General features: G+C 51.1%; 1 protein-coding gene and 1 pseudogene across 13 annotated transcripts in view; both read right to left on the reverse strand.

Annotated features, from left to right (window-relative positions):
• The window catches only part of KLC1 (kinesin light chain 1), a 47,088-nt gene that overhangs the window by 18,520 nt on the left and 6,726 nt on the right, over nt 1-21,842 (reverse strand). For 12 of the 13 annotated variants that reach the window (XR_012779700.1, XM_075531144.1, XM_075531149.1 and 9 more), the window contains exons 2-6: nt 7,200-7,461; nt 5,606-5,836; nt 3,803-3,881; nt 2,602-2,827; nt 421-508 (exon numbers count right to left, since the gene is read on the reverse strand). Coding sequence is in view for 12 of the 13 variants with exons in the window: in XM_075531144.1 (XP_075387259.1) it covers nt 421-508; nt 2,602-2,827; nt 3,803-3,881; nt 5,606-5,836; nt 7,200-7,460 (885 nt within the window). In the remaining variant the exon portion in view is untranslated. Of the gene's footprint in view, nt 1-420; nt 509-2,601; nt 2,828-3,802; nt 3,882-5,605; nt 5,837-7,199; nt 7,462-8,861; nt 9,037-21,842 lie in introns of those variants that run through there. The other variant, XM_075531142.1, reaches the window with a different exon arrangement.
• Nucleotides 14,057-14,629, reverse strand: LOC142426859 (leydig cell tumor 10 kDa protein homolog pseudogene; annotated as a pseudogene).

Raw genomic sequence — 21,842 nt, forward strand, 5'->3', positions numbered from 1 at the left:
TGCCAAAACCAGAGAGCGACTCAGAACGGCAGCCAGCCAGCCCCGGTGAGGCTCGCACACCTGCCTCGGGGAGAAGCAAGGGAGCAATTTGCAAGAAAGTGGGCAGAGTTCAGGGAGGAAGGGCCTTGATTTTTTATATTTTTAATTTCCCTGGAATCACAAGGACCTGGATGAGGGTTTGAAAGCCTGGGCACATTCTTTAGAAAGTGATTTCTAGACGTGCAAGTGATTTGATTGGGGTGGGATTCGGGTCGTGTGCTGGGCGCCAGAGCCCCATGGACGCTTACCAGCGGGTCACAGGAGAGAAGACCACCTGCCTGCCCCCCTGTGAGAGGCTCCTCTGAGCCTTTCCCTGTTGGTCAACATTCGATGAGTCGGGAAACGGGGAGTGACAAGGGTGATAGCAGAGGGTGTACAAACCGCAGGGTGGTCTCTGCCCAGCGTCTTCTCTCGGATCGCGAGGGCATCGTTCAGCAGGTTGGCCGCATCTTTATATTTATTCTGGTCCCTGCACGGAAACACACACACACCACACACACACCATGTGTTTTAGGGGCGGGCCCCAGGTCCTCGTGTGTAAAGGGAACTCCCAAACTATGAAATAAGGGAAGTTCCGACAGCGTACAAAGCAAGAGGCAGCACTTGTACTGCGCACACGCAGACTGGTCTGCCAGCCCGGTGCCAGTCCCAGCAGGGCACACATGTCATCCGTGTGCAGAGGCATTCTCCGTGGTTTTCTCTATTCCAGGGGATCTGTACTTTGTACTCTTCTGTACGCGCCGATTCTGAGAGAATCAAGCATTTCGAAAACAGCAGGCCCACTCGCTAGCCTCCGGGCCAGGGCCTCCCTCAGCCCCTCCACGCCTCGCACCCTGAGGAGCTCCCGTGGCGTCGTGGGGACGCCCTGGGCTGCAGGTGCGACCACCCTGCTCGGTGGGTCAAAGCTGCTCTAGGCCTGTGAAGAGCGACCGTCTCAGGACCCGTCAGCAGCTCCACTCGGCCTGCAGAGCGGCTGCGCATCAGAACTGAGTCAATGCGTTATGTGCAACATCTGCTGCTAGATAATCCCCGCAGTGTGTATGACAAGAGTGAAAATTCCCAAATACCCAAAGGTCAGGTGGATTCCATTACTCACGTCCAGCCACCACGACTAACAGCTGCTCCCGAAAGGAGCACGTTAAAAAGTGGAAGAAAAATGTGGAACAAAACGGAAAATCATCAAAGACCAGGCTGAGTGGCCACGAAAGAAATGGTGCAGCCCTGACAACAAGGTCCAGGCTCACTTCAGTCACCGGCCCCACCCCCGCTCAACCTCCGGCTACGCAACAGACAGGCCTCCTGGGGGAGCAGTAACTCAGGAGATGGGCCCCAGACAGCAGGCCACAGGAGACTAAGGACAGCTGAAGGGCAGTGTTGGGCATGGACAGAGGTCACAGGCAGAGAGGTAAGGAAGGAGAACACGGGGAGCAAGTGGGGTGAAGTGTGCTCCGTTGGGGCTGCAATCAGTGACTCGAGTAAAACTGTAATCCCTCACAGCGCAGGTTGCTTCCTGTTTCCGCTTTCTTGTCCCTTGCCAATGTGGAACCTTGTTGAAAATGTCACTTTCCCACATGGTCACACCCTCCCCCTTCCAGCCACACTGGCGCCATGTCCCCATGGCTGCCGGACCCCACGGTACCCATCCTTGCTCAGGTTCCATTATCTGTCCCCAACATACCTGCTACCTGGGCACCTGGCCCCCAGCACCATCCTGTCCTGTGCCTCCTGAACCAGCCCCTTCCTGCCTCACCTGTGCATGTGGCACAGAGCGACTCCAAGTGTGGCTATTCCCACATCTACCTGCTGAGCCCACGACAGTGCACCCAGCCCCCATCAGCCCTCTACCGGGCAGCCACCATCCCCTCAGGGACGACCTAGAGATGAGTCACCGACTCCTCTGGCAGGGCTGGGCAGCCCTTGACACAGTACTCTAGGAAGACCCCCTCTGCCGGGCACTCTGAGCAGGGCGTCACCGCCTCCTCCTCTTCAGACCCTGAACAAAGTGCTTGCCTCTCCGTGGGCCACAGGGCAGGCCCAAACAGAGCCCCCAGCAGTGAGGTCCGAGCAGGAATTGTGCTTTGTTCCACCAAACTCAAATGGCCCAAGGCAACCGAGCTCTGATGGCCCCACCCCTCCTGAGGGCCAACCTGTGCCCGGTGTTGGGTCAGCGCAGCTGAAGGCATGGCGCCCAAAGTCTGGCCAGAGGCTCCCTGCGCAGGCTGCCCTGTCAGTGCAAGGGCAACACACTGGTCCCCTGACGCATGGCTGGTGTGGGGCAGCGGCTGGGGCAGAGCCATACGGGGGGAGGCCCATGGTGTGACCTGGACCACACTCCCAGGATTGGGGATCCCAGACCCAGCCACCCAGGTGGCAAGCACGAGGCAGGCGACAGACAAGCAGGGCCAGGTTGACTGAGTGAGAGCCGGGTGCTGGATGAGAGGTGGTGACAAGGGAGGCGTTTCTGCAGGCCTGAGATGGGCTCTGAGGGGCAAGCTGGTTCAGAATAAACCTGCTGTAAGGCGTGAGGCGCTGGCGCCCCCCGCGGCACCCCCAGGTGCATACCTGTATACCAGAGCCAGGATGTTCAGCATGGTGGCCACATCCGGGTGGTCATGCCCCGAGGTCTTCTCCAGGTCCTCCAGGGCCTGCTTGCACAGGGGCACGGCAACCTCATAGCGGCCCTGCGAGGCGTACTGGATGACGAGGTTGTGCAGGGTTCGCAGTCGGGCAGGGATCTCGTAGCCACCCTGCTGGGCTGCGGCGGCCGCACTGCTGTGCTGCTGCTGAACTGCAGGGGCAGGAACAGGGATGGGCTACTGGGGATCCAGGCTCTGTCGGGTCCCCTCGGCACGCCTACTACCTGGGAGGGGCTGGGGCTGAGACCTCTTCTGGCACCAGGAAGGCGAGGCAGAAAGAGGGTCATGTTGGCTGTGAGCATGTCCAACTTGCTCCAGCCCTCTTCTTTCTCTTGGGCAGTGGTTCTCAACCTCCCTATTGCCACGACCCTTTCATACTGTTCCCTGTTGTGGTGACCCCCAACCATCAAATGATTTTTGTTGTTACTTCATAACTATAATTTTGCTACTGTTATGAATCAAGTGATCCCTGTGAAAGGGTCATTTGAACCCCAAAGGAGTTGCGACCCACAGGTTGAGAACCGCTGCTCTAGGGTCTGGCTAACTGTCTGTGGAATCCGTGGCCAGTGGACTGGGTTCATATGGGTCTTAGGTAGCCTGACTTCCGTGCATGCAGAGGCCACAACCTTGTCCAGACCACACCAGGGCATGGGGCTGAGGTGGTGACCTTGTTGCGCCTAGGCTGTTGAGGGCAGAGGTAGCTAACACTGGAGCAGGGCTTCAAAGATGGTGGCAGACCACGCCACAGTGACAGAGTGGGACTCTCCACAGTCCTGCCAACGAGACAATCTCACACACTAGAACCCTGAAAGGGCTTAGCAGGACACCTCCAAGTCTCCCGTGCCAGTGCCAACTGGGAATCTCTCCCATGTGGCTGCCCTGGTGAGTCACAGTAGGATACCATTTCTGGCCTCATCCTGGCTGCATGGCAGGGCAATAGGAATTGTCTGTATTTGGGATGTAACAACCCAGGAACTGCCTATTTCCCCCAAAGCAGAAGCTACGTTCTCCTCTGCTGGGAAAGGAACAAGGTGACCATCAACCCAATCCATCTGTACATCAAAGTCACTGCCGCCGGCGGACATGTGCTCCCACAGGGAAGGGACTTTGTGTCAACAGTCACTCACTGCCTTGGCCAGGGTCATCCTCATCATTTGGGAAAAGGTCATCCAGAGGCTCTTTGGTGGAATCGGTATCCCTGTCCTCCTGGAAAACAGAAAAGAACAGCCCTGAGTCTAACAAGCACCCCCATCAGCTCCTGAGAACCTCTGTCTTAGCAAGAGCTACCGTGAAGGAGTTTGCTAAACCAGAACTCAGAAGACTCAACCCAGGCCTAGCTGGGCCACCAGCCCACCTCTGCCTCGGGGTCTCCACCTGTAGGTATGCCAAGGGGGCTCCAGGAGGACAGTGAGCCCCTTACCTGAGGAGAAATCTGACTGGGAGTCAGATATGTACAAACAGATTTAAGTGGCTTCCCTGATAGAAATCACACGGCAGCAGAGTGAGTGGTGTCTTCTAAGAGAGGAGGATGGGAGATGGCAGGGGAGACTCCGTTTACAAGCCAAGCACACACAAAGACCCCTCCTGATAGAGCAGGACGGGCCTGCGCAGCCTGAACCACCGGACCATGAAAAGCCATCAACTGCTACCTGACAGCCTAACAGTTCAAACCCACCAGCCACTCCATGGAAGAAGAGGAAGGCTTTCTGCTCTGTCCAAGGTCAAGTTGACGGCTGTGGAAAGCTGTGGGCAGTTCCACCTTGCCCTACCAGGGTCAGTTCAGGCCAGAACGTGGAGTTCTGCAGTTGGCCACTTGGTGGTGCTAACCTCTCTCGTGCAGACAGCTGGGCCAATCTCAGTTAGCAGCTGGGTACGTAACTGTGGCACCACAGGGACAGATTGTGTCAGGTTCTACAGAACAACTACCTGGATCTTCACAACTGTCAATGTCACGAGAAACCAGGTGCCAGCTGTGTGCTCTGAGAGCCGGGTCGCCACACTACTGTGCTGCAAACTCCTGACCCTGAATCTGACCCAGCCCATGGCGGGCTCAGCAGGTTCCCTCAGTCTGCACGTGGATAGCCATGGCCCGCACCCACGTATCCACACCCTCCCTTGGCTAGAGCATGATGTCCATCTCACTGCTGAGCCCCGTCCTCAGGAGGAGCACATGGTCACACTGAGCCGCTGGCATAAGACAGTGTGGGAGCCTAGACTGGGTCCTAGTGAAAGCACTGGTGGCCTCTGAAACCAGCCTGGCGGGGCGATGGCTTGGGTACAGGGGAGGCTATGGGGTTCTCTTCAGTCACCTCCCAACTTTCTACAAATCTAAATGATTCCAAAATCAAGTTTATTTTTCAAAGAAAGTAGCTGATGAAACATAGTCGAGAATGGACGGAGCATGCAGATAAAGAGCCGACTGAAAACAAAGCCTGACACTCAGAGGTCCAGCCTCCTCCCCCTCCCCACCCCCGGGCTGCACCCAGAAGCACCAGCTGGTGTTGACCTGAGTTCCAGTACCTGGTCTGGCTGTAGGGGCCCTGGTGGTGCACTTGTTAAAGAACCTAGCCTCTTACACAGGGGTGAGCAGTTCAAAGCCATTAGTCTCTCCTCCGATGGACTCAATGGCAGTAAGCTTGGTTTTTTGGGGTCTGATAAGAACCCCAGAGCTGAGACAGGGAGGGCTGGGGTGAAGGGGTGAAAGGACCAGACCACACTGAGAACACAGCACTGGAGTGTAAGCCCCCTCCTTTTCTGATCATTGTTCTGAAAGCCACACTGAGAAAGGCAGCAACAGCAGTGGCAATACCAGGGACGGAGGCAGACGGGCCCAGGAGCAGTGTGGGGGCTAGTTCCCCCACCCCAGCCTACTCTGGTGGGGTGGAACCCTAGAGAGCGGACAGACCCCAGGGGGACCCAGAGCCACTTACAGCCGGGGAGGTGTCGTCATCGTACTGTTTCAGCTGGTTCATGAATTCCAGGTGCTTCTTCTCCTCCTCCAGCTGCGCCACCGACTGCTCGCTCTTCTGCAGCTTCTGCTGCGTGTTGGCCAGCTCGTCCCGCAGCCACTGGTTCTCCTGGCAAAGCCGGCGGACCTGGGCACGCAGCTTCTGCTTCTCCGACTCCACAGCGTTCAGGTGGTTGGACAGCGCCATCATCACCTGCACAGACAACCCAGGTCAGCGTGTCCTCCTGTGCCAGCAAGCAGGACCAACATGTCTGCATTTTCTCCAGCGTTCCTACAGCCCAATGTGTCACTCTGTCCTGTGTCTACCCTTCAGCTGGGGCAGCCCTCCAGGCAGGACAGAGATTTCCCCAAGTGGCTCTGAACACCAGAAACCTGAGTCCTTTCCCTGTCCAAGGGCATCTCCCTGAACAGCAGGGACACATGGCTGCTCTGCTCAGAGAATCAGTTCTGACTGTTGGCCTGGATGCTCCCAGCCTTGCCCTGAAAGGCTGTCGGGAAAGAACCTTCTCCTGGTGTGCGTGGTGCTGTGCCCGAGCACGGGTGATGTGGGACTAAGTGGGGTCAGGCAGGGTGGGTGCTCACACTGCCAGTGTTCTGAGGTCAGGGGAGCCTGCACAGGGCATCCACTGGCTGGCCTCTGTGCAGACTACCTACTGACTAGGCCAGAAATGGGCCTGCCTGAGGCCAGAGCAAGTCCTTAGGGGATGAGAGCAGAACAAGCTGGAGAAGAGCTGCCTGGCCCCGTGAGTCCTCTCCTTGAACCACCACTCCCAAGTTCAAAACTCAAAACTCCAGGAGGTGGGCTGCTGCTTCCTTCTTTTCTAATCTTGACATTAGCTGAACCAGAAAATGCAGTGCATGATCCTTTCAGCAAAAGCACATGAGAAACAGGAGCCTCAAAGGTGAGCAGACCAAGACACATCTACAGTCATGCACGTGGTCCAAACGGATGCAGAGCCGAGGTGGAAGCTTCCTTTATGAAAGCAGAGCCCCTGGTCTGCACCAGGCCAAGAGTGAACCAACACTTCCTACAGTGAGTCTGACCTAGGGTTTGCTGGCAGGCCCGGCAGGCCCTCCTCGGGAACAGAGACCTATGCATGCGTCCCCAGATCTCCCACTGTTTCCAGCATGACTGTCACAGGGCCCTTCCAAAAGCTCCGAGGAAGATGGCACGACCCGGCAGGCAAAACCCTGCCCTTGGCCGAGGTCAGCCAGCTGCAGCTGGGGCTCCTCCAGCTTCGTCCCCACGGTGGAGGAGCTGCTGACCTGGCAGCACCTGCCTACACACCTCCCCACCCCCACCCACATGCCCTGAGTCCAGAGCATGTTTGCACATGAAGGCCCCAGACCCCGCTAATGCCACGACCCGTTTTCAGGCTATGAAGCCAAACCAAGTCCTGAGGGTCCCAGCTGCCTCCTTTTTGATGCAATGCTTTGGAATTCAGGTCAGCGGGGACCCAGCCTCAGGCCCACAACAAGCCGCCCACCCCAGAGCCCATTTCTGTCTGCCCTGCCCTCACGCTCCAATCACGCCACCGGCTCCTCGTCCATCCTACCTGTGCCTCGCTCAGGCCGAGCTCCAGCATCTCCAGGGACTTGCGGATCATGTTGGACTTCTCCTCCACCAGGTTACTCTCATCGTCCTGCTTCAAGCACTTCAGCGTCTCCAGCAGGCTCTGCAGGATGGAGTTATGCTCGTTCTTCAGGGCCTCCAGCCCCTGGATGACCTGCTTTGTCTTCGCGATGATCTCGTCCTGGGTCAGCTTCTCCAGCTTGTCTTCCTTTATGTACACCATTGTGGACATGTTGTCGTACATTCTAGGAGGAGAAGACGGAGACAGCAACACAGCCGTTACGTGCTGGCTCACATGCTGGTAAGCTCCACGTGTGACTACTTCTGAGTGAACCTTTCCAGGGGTGGGCAGTAAATGAGAGGGGCTTGTCATTTATCACCTGGAAATAAACATACAAATATCTTACGCAATGTCCCTGTGTTTCCAGACCAATCTAGACTTCTCTGGATTTTCTCTGAAATGACAGCAGTGAAACTAATGCCAACGGCTCAAGGTCACAAACGCCTGTGTCATGTCCAAGACCACTGCCTCTATGCAAATAAGTCTCAGCCCACCTACAGCTCTGCTTCAGTGCAGAAACGCACCTGGACCCTGAGCCCGAGGGAGGCAAGAGGCAGCAGCAGGATGGGAACCATGAGAGCACAGGAGAAATGGCTGGGCTGCAGTGACAGAGGACTGACCCTCCGCAAGCTAAGCAAAGACCAGCAGTACGGCCGGCAATTGCACTCTGAACGGCACAGACAGCCACCACCGCAGCACTACTGCCAGCAGCCCAGAGGCCGGACCCGGGACGCGAGCAAGACGGGCATCAAACGAGCGTCCTGGCGCACACCCTCCAGAAGGGAGGTGGCTGGGCATCGAGCCTGTACCAAAACCAAGGTTTCCTGGGACAGCAGGGGGCGCCCACTGCTCAGGGTCTGTTTCAGGCGATGGGAAGGACAACCAGCACCTAGCCACGGGTGAAAGTTCCTGAAATGGTAAACTTCTGTTATAGCCATTTCCACCCAATTAAAATAAACAAGAACAAAGACCAAAGGGACATATTTTAAAACAAACTACAAAACTCAAAGAGCTGGATCCAGTACTTCCACAATCAAGGACACAATAGGTTCCTGGATAGGAAGCACATTCCCTACTATTCCCGAACGAAGCCGGAGGTCGCTGCTGACGGCTTGGCTCAAGGGTCGGCTCTGCCCGTGGCCCAAGAAGGCAGGACACCCTCAGGGAATGTGTGCCCAGTGACAGACACAAAGAGCGGGCAGGGGACAGGGGCCTAAGGAGGCCAATGTACAGGCAGTGCTGCCAGGGCTGGGCCTGACTGATCAGATGAGCACATCTCGAGCCTGGGAGCTGAAGCTGAGGGCAGCAGATCCACTGTGCCAGCACCGCCAGGGCTGCTGGGTGGCATGGCCTGTCCTCACTGAACATCCTGGCCTGTGAGGAAAGAACAGTGGCCAGTTACACCTCCGAGCCGCAGCAACGCTGAGGAAGGGTAGGTGGGCATTGCACTTTGTCATAAAACAACCCTAACAAGGAAGGCAGAGCCTTGAAACCAACCAACACCTAACTCCCTACCCTCGAGTCACTCCAGGCACAGGAAAGAAAAGACCTGCGGTGTGCTTCTGAGCCTCACAGCGACCCTACCAGGAAAGGTGGAACTGCTCTGGTGGGTTTCCAAGTCTGTCGCTCTCCGGGGCTGCAGGCAGCTTTCCCCTCTAAGCAGGGATAGGAACCCCTGCAAGGCAAGATTTGTGCGAAAGCACACCACAACCGAGGCGATGAGTGACAGGAACCCGGGGGACGGTCTGGCAAGTGTCTTCCTCTGTGAGAAAGAGGTGGCAGGGACACACAGCTCGAGACGATGGTGCAGTAACACTCCCAACGCAGCTCACGGAGGAGGTCTGGTCCGAAACAAAATTAACAAAAATTAACCCAGAGGTAATGGCTACACCTGCTATCATCTGGATGTGACTGGAGTGAACTAGGGCAAGGACCTCCCGCACATGTCCACAGCAGGAGCGCACTGTGTGCAGTGTCTGCTGTTTCTGGTAGTCAGAAGACCGTCCCTTCGCTGTTTGCGTTTTCAGTGGACTGTCTCTTTTTTAAAAAAGAGGAGAAAACATGTTTTATTGGGAGCTCTTACAGATAGCATAACATCCCACCATTCACAAACTGTCTCTTTTTAACTCCTGTCCATTGAGCCAACGTCTTCCCTTGTAGAAAACAAGACACATGCATGCCACCGCATGCAGGCAAACACCCAAACCCATCCATGTCAAACGGATTCCGACTCAGCGACCCTACAGGACAGGACAGAACTGCCCCAGGGCTCCCAAAGCTAGAAACTTTTACCAAAAAAGAATGCCACATCTTTCTCCTGGTGGGCTGTCACTCTTCTGGTCAGCAGCTGAGCACTTAACCCCTCGTCGCCAGGGCCCCTCGCCCACATGAGAGCATTTCAGACTCCCTGTTGCAGAGGCTGTTGTCAGGTGCCTGAGTCAGTTCCCAGTCAGCTCCCCCACCCCCACCCCTTGTAGAGCAGGAGACCCTCTCCGGCGCCGCCCCACCCCACCCTCACAGTGATTCTTTACGCTGGAGCCACCTGCTGCAGCCACTGCCAGTGCAGCTCATGGAGGGCCTTTCTCTCTCTCACCGCCCTGCACGCCACCAAGCACGTCACAAATACATGAGCCGGTCTGTCTCGCCATCCTCGATTCTAAGGAGCCTTCTGGCTACACTTCTTCCAAGACAGACGTGTTGTTACTCTGGCAGCCCACGATGTAGTCAGTATTCTTAAAAGGTATAACTATTTCTTTGGCCGTCCTTATCATTGTCTAGCTTTCACAGATTTTCAAATTACTTGCTCAGCATTCAGAAGAAGTGTGGTAGAAGGACACAAGCTCGAAGCACACCTCTCTCGACTTAAAACCGTACAGAGTCCTCCTAGTTCTGTTCAGATGACTGTCTCTTGGTCCGTGTACAGGTCCCACGAGTACAATGAAACATCTGGTATTCCCATTCCTCACAATGTTATCCGTAATTGTCAGAACCCAAATGCCTTTGTACAGCCAGGAAAACACTTTCAGACAAGATCCATCTGACATCAACAACAACATCTCATTCCACACCCTCTTCTGAGCCTCGCTTGAATTTCCACGTGGCTGTATTGCTGCCTTCAGTGTAAATGTACTTGTACGTGGCATCGCTATACTGTCAACCAGTTCTACACTCTACATTCTATTGGACCACCTCTCTCTGGAATGGGCACAAATAAGGATCCCTTCCAGTCCACCAGGTGGCTGCCTTCCAAACTGCCTGACACACATCGTGAGCACGCACTTCAAGCATGGTATTTGCTTGTTGAAGCACTTCAGTTGGTGGTCCGTCAATCCCTGGAGCCTGTTGTCGCTACTGCCTTCGATGCAACTTCCTTCGGTAACAACAGCTCTTGATCATATGCTATTTCCTGACTGAATAACGTCACCAATTATTCTGGCACAATGACTCTCTTTTGATGCTCCTGTTGTCACCATGTCACTGTTGTCACTGGTGCATCGAGTCGGTTCCCACGCATAGCGACCCCGTGCTATGAGACAACAGAACGAGACGCTACCCGGCCCGCACCAGCCTTACAATTGTTCCTATTCTTGCGTCCATTATAGCAGCAACGGTGTCCTCCCATCCCACCAAGGGCCTTCTTTTTCGCTGACCCTCCACTTTAGCAAACATGATGTCCTTCTCCAAGGACTGGTCTCTCCTGAGAACATGTCCAAAGGCTCTAAGACAAAGCCTCACCATCCTTGCTTCTAAGGAGCACTCTGGCCAGACTTCTAAGCCACATCGGCTTGTTCTTTTGGCAGCGCAGAGCACTTTCAATATTATGTGCCAGCACCACAATTCAAGGCATAGATTCTTCTCGTCTTCTTTATTCAATGTCCAGCTTTCTCAAGCACGAGGTGATGAAAATACCATGGCCTGTGTCAGGCCCGCCTTATGCCTCAAAGTAACCTCCTTGCTGTTCAAGAAGCTAACGAGGTCTTGTGCAACAGATGTGGCAAATGTAACGTCTTTTGATCTCAACTGCTGCTCCCCTGAGCATGAATTCTGGTCCAAACAAGACAAAATCTTTGACTTCAGTCTTTCCTTCATTTATCATGTTACCTATTGGTCCAGTTCTGAGAATTTTGGTCTTCCTTACATTGAGTTGTAATCCACACTGAAGGCTGCAATCCTCGATCTTGATCAGCAAGTGCTTCAAGTCCTTCAGCAAGCAAGGTTGTGTTAACTGCATCCTGCAAGTTGTTAATAAATCTTCCTCCAATCCTGAGGCTACATGCTTCTTCCTATAAGCCAGCTCCTCTGATTACATGCTCAGCATACAGATGGAATAAGTATGGTGAGGATACAGCCCCGTCATACACTTTTCCAGATTTTAAACCATGCAGCATGCCCTTGTTCTGCTCACACAACTTCCTCTTGAACCATTTATAATTTCTGCAGGAGCACAATGAAGTATTCTGGAATTCCCATTTTTCTGAAGGTTATTCATAGTCTGTTATGATCCACACAGTCAAATCCCTTGGCATAGTCAATAAAACACAAGTACATATCTTTCTGACAGTCTCTGCTTTCAGCCAAGAGCCATCTGACATCAGCAATGACAGCCTTTGTTCCATGTCCTCTTCTGAATCCGGCCTGAGCCTCTGGCAGCTCCCTGGCGAAGCACTGCTGCAACTGTTGTCGCAGCTGGAGGCCTGAATGGCTTCCTCAGCTCTTTCATCAACGTGAGCAATGCCGAGTGTATGCTTCCCTTTGGGTTTTCTAACTCGTCTTTGAACATTTCCTTATAGTTCTTTTGTTTCTTGACCCATCCTTTGAAATTTTGTTTAGCTCTCTATCATTTCTTCCATTAGCTTTAGGCATTCTACATTCATGAGCAACTTTCAGAGTCTCTCTGGCACCCACGCTGATCTGTTCTTCCTTTATTTTTTTTGCTTCTTCATATACATCCTTATTGTCCCCTAACTTCTAGTCTCCAGGCATTAGTGTTCAACACATCAAATCTATTCTTGAGATGATCTCTAAATTCAAGGTCTTACTTTGGCTCATAGACTTGTTTTAATTTTCTTCAGCTTCAAGTTAAATTTGCATATAAGGAATTCTTATTTGTTTTGCAGTTGTCCCCTGGCCTTGTTCTGATTGGTGATGTTGATCATCATCTTCCACAGATGTAGTCTAATTAATTCCTGGGTATTTCATCCAGCGAGGGCCAAATGCTCAGTCACCATCTATGGTGTTGACTAAAGGTATTTCCAATGAACAAGTTTGTAAAATTGTACCATACACTCTACAGCATTGTTTCTACCATCAGGATCATATTTCCCAACGAATCCTTCTCTGCTTCCCTACAGGGCAGAGACAAACCACTCCTCTGGGTTTCTAAGGCTGTAATTCTTTATAGGAGCAGAAAGTCTCGTCTTTCTCCCTAGAGCAGCTGCTAGGTTTGAACAGCTGAATCTGTGGTGATAGTAGCCCAACATGTACTACATACACCACCAGGGCTCACTGGTGGGGAGCCTAGAAAAGATCAAGTAAAGTGGAGGCAGAACAGAGGCTGATGGCATGACATCCCACATGCGAGGCTGTCCCAGGATCACCTACCAAAGAGGACTTCACCACTGGCCCTTCACGCTGTCACGGAGCTCTGTTGAGCCCTGGGCAGAATGAGGGTGCAGAAAACGCACAGAAAAGCCAATGATCCAAGTTGTATTCCAGCAAATAGACAGTTAAGTCCATGGCACTACTCAAGGTTGCAGAAAACACAGCAGATTAAGTGATGATGGTGTCACAATCACACCACTGACCCAGCAACTGGTACATGTGCAGGAAAAGTGAAAAAGCTCCACACAAAAACTTGTATATGAATGCACCAGAGTAAAATGGTGAACACATGGAAAACCTGTATGGAACTGGTTGGGTTTTATGCAGGATACTCTGAAAGCAGAAACCATCCAAATGTCCATCAGCTGATAAACAGACAAAACCCGTTCTACCCAGAGTCCCACTTCGCCCCGCCGTTCTGAAGCATGCTGCACACGGCTGCATTCTGAAAACCTGCTCGGTGAAATCAGACAGACGCATGAGTCACACACTGAGGTTGCCTTTATCTGATAGGTGCAGACCCGGCAAACCCGAGATGCAAACAGGTTAGCATAAGTCAAGGGCTGGAGGAAACTAGCTGCTGATGGGCCAAAGTCTCTTTTTAGAATGATGAAAAGATTCTGGAATTGGCGAGTGGTGATAATTTCATAATACTCTGTTGTGATAGGTAGGTTTATTGTGCTAACCTGGCCAATAGGAACATGTAGGATTAATCGGGTTGCAGTTGGATTGGAGGGCAGAGATAAATGGCTCTGCAAACCCCACCCCATCTCTTGCTCTCTGGTGATCAGAGCAGCAGACCAGCATGCTGCTGCTTTAGCTAGTTCTCTGCTACACCACCTTGTGGGGCCAGCCAACAAGTGGATAGTGGATTGTAGATCGTGTCCCAAGAGCTTGAGGCTCCTTCAAGACCTGCTTCCCCACCCACAAGAGTCAAAGGACTTCCACTATATTAACTGTTCCACGAAACTGAGCCCGCTGTACGCTGTGTGGACTAATTAGCTGTTATATTCCTTCTTGCTGTTTAAACCTATCCATAGATCTATAACATGTGGATATATCATATAACATATAATACATTACATATGGATATATATAATATAGCTATATATGTATAATCATAAACATCCTAGTTTTGTTTCTCTAGAGAATCCTGCCTAACACACTATGTCCAGAATTTTCTTTTTTTACAACAAAGCCTATTTTATTGCTCCGGGTGAAAGCAGCAGAGATGGGGCCTGGGGACAGAGGTGGTAAAAGCACTTGCCTAGGTGTCCCTGGGTTCTGGGCCTTGGCACCTGGACCTGCTGGCCATTGGCTTGTAGGCTGGGTCCCCACTGAGGTCAAGTGCCCCCAATCCTGGGAGCTGGGTCCCTCCTCCTCCTCACAGTAGCCTGGGGGACTGCCTGGAGACTGGTCTTGGACACGGGGTGTGACACTGGATTCCACAGTGGGGGGAGGCCTTTAGGAGGTCTTCTTGGCAGAGGCTACCCCCTTCTTTCTGGGGGCCTTCAGCAGTGCCAGCTTCTTGAGCAGACTGCTGCTGGCCTTCATCATGACGTCATGTTCGATCTTTTTACAGATGCCAACCTCCAGGGTCCTTCTTGAGTTTTTGCTGCTGCACTACACGCGCCTTCGTGGGGGCGGGGCGATGACCAGGCCGCCCTTCTCGGGGCCCGGATCCGCTACGACGCCACTGCCTTGCTCTTGGCCGACTTCTGCGCCTGGAACTTGCGCTGTCCCTGCGACATGGCCCCGTGTACACCAGCGGGGGCGGGGCCAAGGACACTCGTCCAGAATTTTTTTAACTAAATGAAACAAACCAAAGCAAACCAACTCCCACCTTGTGATTGATCAGGTTTACTTCTGTCAAGAAACCAGAGAGAGCTGCATTTCTCAATCTTGTTAACCTATGCTCTCTTTGCCATTACTATTATTTATTTTGATTAATTATTGCATGGGGATCTCTTACAGATAGCATGATGTTCCATGGTTCAAGCACACCAAGCAGTATTGTACAATTGCTACCATCAGTTTCAACATTTTCTTTCTTCTTGAATTCCTTGATATCAGTTCCCCTTTATTCCCTCCCTCACCATTACTATTTTTCAAACCAAATGTTCTCCTGCAGTAAGTATGCCGGCAACAAATGGTTTGCTTCCCTCCCGTCTCATGTGCACAGCTCAGTGGCATCAGTCCTATTTACCATGCTGCCCCTCCCCCACATCACCGCTCTCTATGCCCCTCCCCCCTCTGGAAAGCAACCGAATCTCAGGTACTCGTTAGGTATTTAGAAATCTTCAAATGTTTTACACATTGCGACTAAAAATACTGGTAATATTTGTAGAGAAAGTGCACAAAGTTAGTTCTTAAATTTTTTGTGTGTGTGTTCTTAAATTTTAAAACAAAAATTATGTTATGAGAACTCAAGGAAGGGTGGGGTGGGTACAAGCTACTTGGAAATGGGTGAGTCAGAACTCACTCTTCAGTTTGGTTTGGTTCTGCTGGGGGCGGAGAAAGAGAGGGAGGTAGCAGGAGGCGTGCCAGGGCCCCAGCTTATACACCAAAGTTAAGGCTCCTATTTGGGCAAAAGCCAGTATGGGTGTGCATGCAGTAAATTCCTTAATATGACTCTTCTAGTCAAACTCCCACCAAATGACTGGGTGGGGCCATGCAGATCTGGATACCGACTGCTCACTGCCACTGAGACGATTCCAACTCATTGTGATCCTAGAAGACAGTAGAAATGGCCCTTTGATTAAAGGTATGCCCAATGAACAAGCTGTGGTCTCAAAAAATTCTACCATGTGCTCTACAGCGTTGTTGCTCCCAACAAGGCTACATTTTCTAACACTGATCTTTCTTTGCTTCCCTCTAGGACAGAACAGAACTGCCCCTTTAGATTTCCCAGGCTCTCAATCCTTCCGGGAGCAGAAAGCATCATCTTCCTCCTAGGGAATGGCTGGTGCGTTTGGATCTGTGCCAACAGGGCTCCCAGTCCTGCACCATCCTCACAATTGTTCTTCTGCTCAAGCCCATTGTTGCAGCCATCGTGTCTGTCCATCTTGTGGAGGGGCTTCCTCTTTCGGGCTGCTCCTCGACCCCCCAGTCCCTGATGCCCTTCTCCGGGGACGGGTCTCTCCTGACTCCCTGTCCAAAGTACTCGAGATGCAGTGTCACCAGCCTTGCTTCTAAGGAGCATCGTGGCTGTACATCTTCCGAGACAGATGTGTTTGTCCATGAAACTTTCATATTCTTCACTAGCACCACCATTCAAAAGCATCCGTTCTTCTTCCGTCTTTCTTATTCAACGTGCAACTTTTACATGCAAAGGAGGTGACTGAAAATGCTATACCTTTAAAAGAAAATATTATAGCTTATGTCAGGCACACCTTAGTCCTCAAAGTAACCCTCATGCTTTTCAGCATTTTAAAAAGGTCTTGTGCACCAGATTTAACCAACAATATGTCATTTAATCTCCTGACTACTGCTTCCATGAGCATTGATTGTGGATCCAAGCAAGAGATGGAATCCTTATTGATTTTTAATCTGTTCATCATGATGTTACCTATCGGTCCAGTTGTGAGGATTTTTGTTTTCCTTACATTGAGTTGCCATCCACACTGAAGGTTGCAATCCTCGATCTTCATCAGCAAGTGCTTCATGCCCTCTACATATGGCAGGGCGGTAATAAGCCTTCCTCTAATCCTCATGGCACCTTCTGCTTTCTATAACCCAGCGTCTCTGATTTGCTCAGCACATGATGAGAGGACACCTTTCCTGACTTTAAACCATTCAGTGTTCCCTGGTTCTGTTCACACAATTGCCTCGTGACTTATGTGCAAGGTCCACCCGAGCACAATGATGAACCCATTCATCTCAGGGTTCAACAGTGTCTAGCAGTCCACACAGTGCAATGCCTCTGCACAGCCACACCACAGTGAAGGCTGCTCAGTTTGCCACCGAACGGAATATAAAATGAGCTCTCTCAGACACAGGAAGGAGGGCTCTCACTGCCATCAAGAAGAGTCAGGGATGGAACACAGCATTTGGACCCCGATTATCCCTCAACATGAAACTTTGTCAATCTGGGGACAAAATGTTGCGACCCCACAGAAGCAGAGGAGTGGCAGTGGCGAGGCAGCCACGAACCAAGAGCCAGTAATGCCGAGTGTCTTCAAGCAGGAGGCTTGCTCAAGGGCTTCCTCTAGGTACTTATTGGAGGATGCTAGGTTTACTGACCCACGGACCTATGCTGAGCACCTTCTGGCTGAGGCTTAAGACAGAACAGCATATCCTTTGGGCATTTACCAGAAGCACTAAAAGAGCTCAGGAACATTAGCAGAGCCAGGTAGAGGGCAAGGGGCCATGTGGTTAGATCAGACAGAGGTCTCTCTGAGGGAATAGCAAAGAAGTGGGGCTCCTGACCAAAGCACTGTACCTGGAGCATCTCTGGACTAATTATAACCGACTAGCTTACAGTCTCGGAAGCTCACAGGGAAGTTCTCCTCTGTCCTCCAGGGTCAATCTGAGTCCAAATAGACTGGATGGCAGTGAGTGAGCAGGTCATTGAGTAAGGGAGCGACAAGCAATAGAGCTCGAGTACCGTCTGTGAGCTCTATGTGGCCATGTCGGTGAACTATGCAACCACGCAGAGAAGCCGGGAGTGCCGTGTGAGGGGAACTCGGGTTGGAGGTGGAGGCCTCGGGCTGAGCACTTTGGGAGGTCAGAGGTGGTCAGACAGCACCCCTTGCTGTTTTTACAGGGTTGGCTAAACATAGATACCACCACCGCCCCAATAGTTTATATTATAGCAGGGAGATTTAATTCCTGAAGGTAAAACCACTCTTTTCTAAAAATCATTTTATTGGGGGCTCATACAGCTCTTATCACAATCCATACAGCCATCCTTTGCGTCAAGCACATTTGTACATTTGTTGCCCTCATCATTTTCAAAACATCTTCTTTCTACTTGAGCCCTTGGTATCAGCTCCTCTTTTTTTTTTTTCCCTCCCCTCGACCCTTCCTCCCTTCCTCCATCCTCCTGGGAGGGGGTTATATGTAGATCATTATGATCAGTTCCCCCTTTCTCCCCCGACCATCCCTTTCCCCTCCTGATATGTCTACTCTCATTATTGGTCCTGAAAAACACATTCCAACAATGGATGTCTTTACCCAGCTAGGCACTACCTTTCCCAGGTAAGCATCAGCAGTGCTATGGCAGGAACATGTGCTTCATCACCTCCCTCCTGGTCAAAGCATCACTCCCAGGCCCTGGGGTAACAGTGTAACAAGAAAACACAGTTCCAGAGCCCCCAAAAGGGCCACTCACAGCAGAGTGTGTGTATAAGTGGCCCTTTTCCACCAGAACTATAGTCTCTCCTCTTACCTAATCGCCTTTAAACTCTAATCTAATCTCCATTTTTTCTCACCTCTATGAAACTTGATGGTGACGTAGAAGTATACTAGGTTACTAACTACAAGGTTGGTAGTTCAAAACCACCAGCCAGTTCCGTAAAGTGTTACAGTCTCAGAAACTCACAGGGGTAGTTCCTACCCTGTCCTACAGGGTTGCTGTAAGTTGGACTTGACTTGATGGCAGTGAGTCAGGTTTTGAGCTTATGAAAACCTGAATCAGGAGAATAAATACACTGAGGACATGCCCTACAAATGGAACCGTGTTCACAGGCCACAATGACACACTACATGTTTCCGAGCCCCAAACTCTAGATTGGATAGACCAGGAGTACTTACCAGTCCTTGCCTGGGCACCTGTAGGCAGGCTTTCAGAGTCAGGACAGGGTTGGAGCTAGACACCTGGGGGCCCTCTCCCTTGCCACCGCAGGAAGTCATGGGTCCATTCTTTTGGAACTCTGCCACCTTTCAATTCTCAGCTCTCTAGGGTCACGGATGCCCAATCACATTGACTGTTTGAGGAATCAGTGCTCTGTTCTTTGAGAAAACCACATGCCAGCAATAAGGACAACTGCCCCCCAGGAGAGAGAGATGAATGGAAGGTCCCCCAGGCCAGGCGAGACCCCAAGGTCACGGAGTGTGCCACTGGCTTTGACTCCACCTCTCCAGGGGCAGATTGTACGATGACAGAAAGAAACGGCAACTCCATGAAAGCAGAGAAGGAGTCTTCCCCCAAGACGGGAGTGAGTCAGCACCAGGGAGGGGTACAAAAGTCTGTCTCCACTAGGCAGGGGAAAGCAGCTCCACTGACCGGGTGACTGAGCAGGTGCATAACACAGCCACTAAGGGAAGCGGGGTCCGAGGAACAGAAACAGAACTGAGTCTGTGGTAGAAAACGGAAAAGATGTCAGCAATGAACACAGCGCCAGAAGAGGAAGTTCCCACAGTTCAGTTCTCATCAATAGGAGAGTAATTGTCTTTTCCAACTGGGCAAAGGCAATTAGAGAAAGGCAATTTAGAAACACCAGGCCCTCTGGAGAGAGGGAGCAGGGAAAGGGCCCTTCTGATGCACACATCCACAGGCACCTGTAGCAGCCAGAACACACAGGATGCCGAAAGCAGGAACCACAGAGGAAAAGAAATAATAAATTGAATTTCATCAAAATGTAAAGCTGTGGATTATTAAAAGATTAACCTACCAAGTCAATTGCTGTTGCATTGATTCCAACTCACGGGAACCTGTAGGACAGAGTAGACTTTCCTTATCAAGTTTTCAGGGTGGTAAATCTTTACGGAAACTGACTGTCACATCTTTCTCCCATGGAGTGGCTAGTGGGTTTGAACTGCCAACCCTATAATTGGAAGCTCCTACACCACCAAACTCCTTATGAAAAGACACAAAAATAGTGAAATCACAGAGTAAGAGACAGTATTTGTTTTACAGTATACACACCTGACAAAATATGTGAAGACATCCTACAGTAAATGCAAAACGGCAAGCCACCCAATCTTTTAAAGAGCTAACTTGACCAGAGACTTCATAGAAGGCATACGAAAGTCCACAAGCATGAGTTGAGCATATACCATCATCCATTCACCAAAGGGCATGCCACTACACACCCACCAGCACAGCTCAGCAGCAGGAGGAGGACACCACACAGCCCTGGAGAGGCTGTGGGGCAACGTGACGAGCCCACACTGCTGGTGGGAATGTAAAATGGCGCATCCCCTTGGAAAACCGGCAGTTTCTTTAAAAGTTAAACATACAGCTAACCTACCCCATGACCCAGCAATGAATTCCATGCCTGACTTTCTATAGAGAAGAAATGGAAGTGTGAATACACAGTGTCCTACGAGGAGCAGACCAGAGCAGACCAGATAACACCGAGAGAATGGCGACACCCAGGTGTCTTCATACAACAGAACACTGCTCACTCAACAGCGAAAACAAGTCACTGCCCCATGCAAACCACAGTGGGTTCGATAAGCAGTATGCTGAGGCTCTAGACACACACACGTTTGCAATCTGTACACCCACCTTACCCACAGGCAGCTAGTTGATCCCAACTCACAGGGACCCTCAAGGGCAGGAGACTGCTCCTTAGGGTTTCTCGAGACTGTATAGCTGTACAGGAGCATCAGCCTCTTCCTCTCGAGGTGTGGCTGGTGTGTTTGCAATATCTACCTTATGGTCACTCGCTCTCACTGACTCTACAGGGTGGGGCAGAAGAACTGCCCGTGTGGATTTCCAAGACTACTTTAAGGGAGTAGAGAGAGCCTCTTCGTTCCCCTGTGGAGTGGCTAGTGATTTCAAACGGCTGACCTTGTGGTTCCCAACACATAACCACTACACCACCAGGACTGTGATGTGCAAATGACACACAAGGCCTGCTGAAAGTGAAGAGGGCTTAAAGCACTTGCTGATGGAGATCCCAAGATTGCAGCGTTTGGTAAAATGGCAATTCAATATAAGGAAAACAAAAATCCTCACAACTGGATCAATAGGTAACACCACGATAAGATGGAAGTGGTCAAGGATTTCACCTTGCTTGGCTCCACAATCAATGCACATGGAAGCAGCAGCCACGGGATCAAATGAACAATATATATGAAAAAAATGTTATGAACTTGATTGTGATAATTGCACTCTTAATATGACTGAACAATTATATGCTTTATGCACGATATGCCTAGAAAGTTTTTTTAAAAGAGAGATGAAATCACCCATTGCATTGGGTAAATCTGCTGCACTAGACTTCTTTTAAACTGTTGAAATACAAGGAAGACTAAGATATGCCTAACCCAAGTCACGGTGTTTTTAAACCACTTCCTATGCATATAAAAGTTGGACATTGAATATGGAATTGTGGTGTGATGAAGAATATTAAAAGAACCATGGGCCACCAAAGAAAAAAACAAATGTCTTGAAAGTAGTCAGAATATTCCTTAGGAACAAGGATGGCTAGACTATCTTACTTACTTTGGACATGTTATGAGGAGAGATCAGTGCCCTGGAGAAGGACATTGTGCTTGGTAAAGTAGAAAGGCAGTGAAAAAGAAGATCCTCAACAAAATGGATTAGCACAGGGCTGCAACAATGGGCTCAGGCGGAAGACCAATTTTGAGGATGGTGCAGGACCGGGCAGTGTCACATTCTTCTGTACGTAGGGGTCGCTCTGAGTCTGAACCAACCTCATGGCACCCAACCACCACCACCATGAGGTTAGAAGCCCAATGCCTAACCCACAGTGCCACCAGAGGCCTTACATACACACACACTACACTGTGTCGTGTCATCTCATCACATGAAATCCCAGCCTAGACAAATCTAGCCTGTGGTGATAGAAATAAATTCAATGTGAGGGGGGGAGGGGCGGGGGGAACACATGTGGTTCAAAAGATGCATTTCTGGGGAACTTCTGGCGCTTTATCTTGAGAACCATTCATCAAAATTCACGAAGCACTTCACTGAACGTAAACTACCTCTCTTTTTTGAAAGAGAGCCGCTCCCAAATACAGTTATGCTGAATGTACAGGCTGACCTCCTTC

Source organism: Tenrec ecaudatus, chromosome 14 (genome assembly GCF_050624435.1).
Source record: "Tenrec ecaudatus isolate mTenEca1 chromosome 14, mTenEca1.hap1, whole genome shotgun sequence".
NCBI classification, from domain to species: domain Eukaryota; kingdom Metazoa; phylum Chordata; class Mammalia; order Afrosoricida; family Tenrecidae; genus Tenrec; species Tenrec ecaudatus.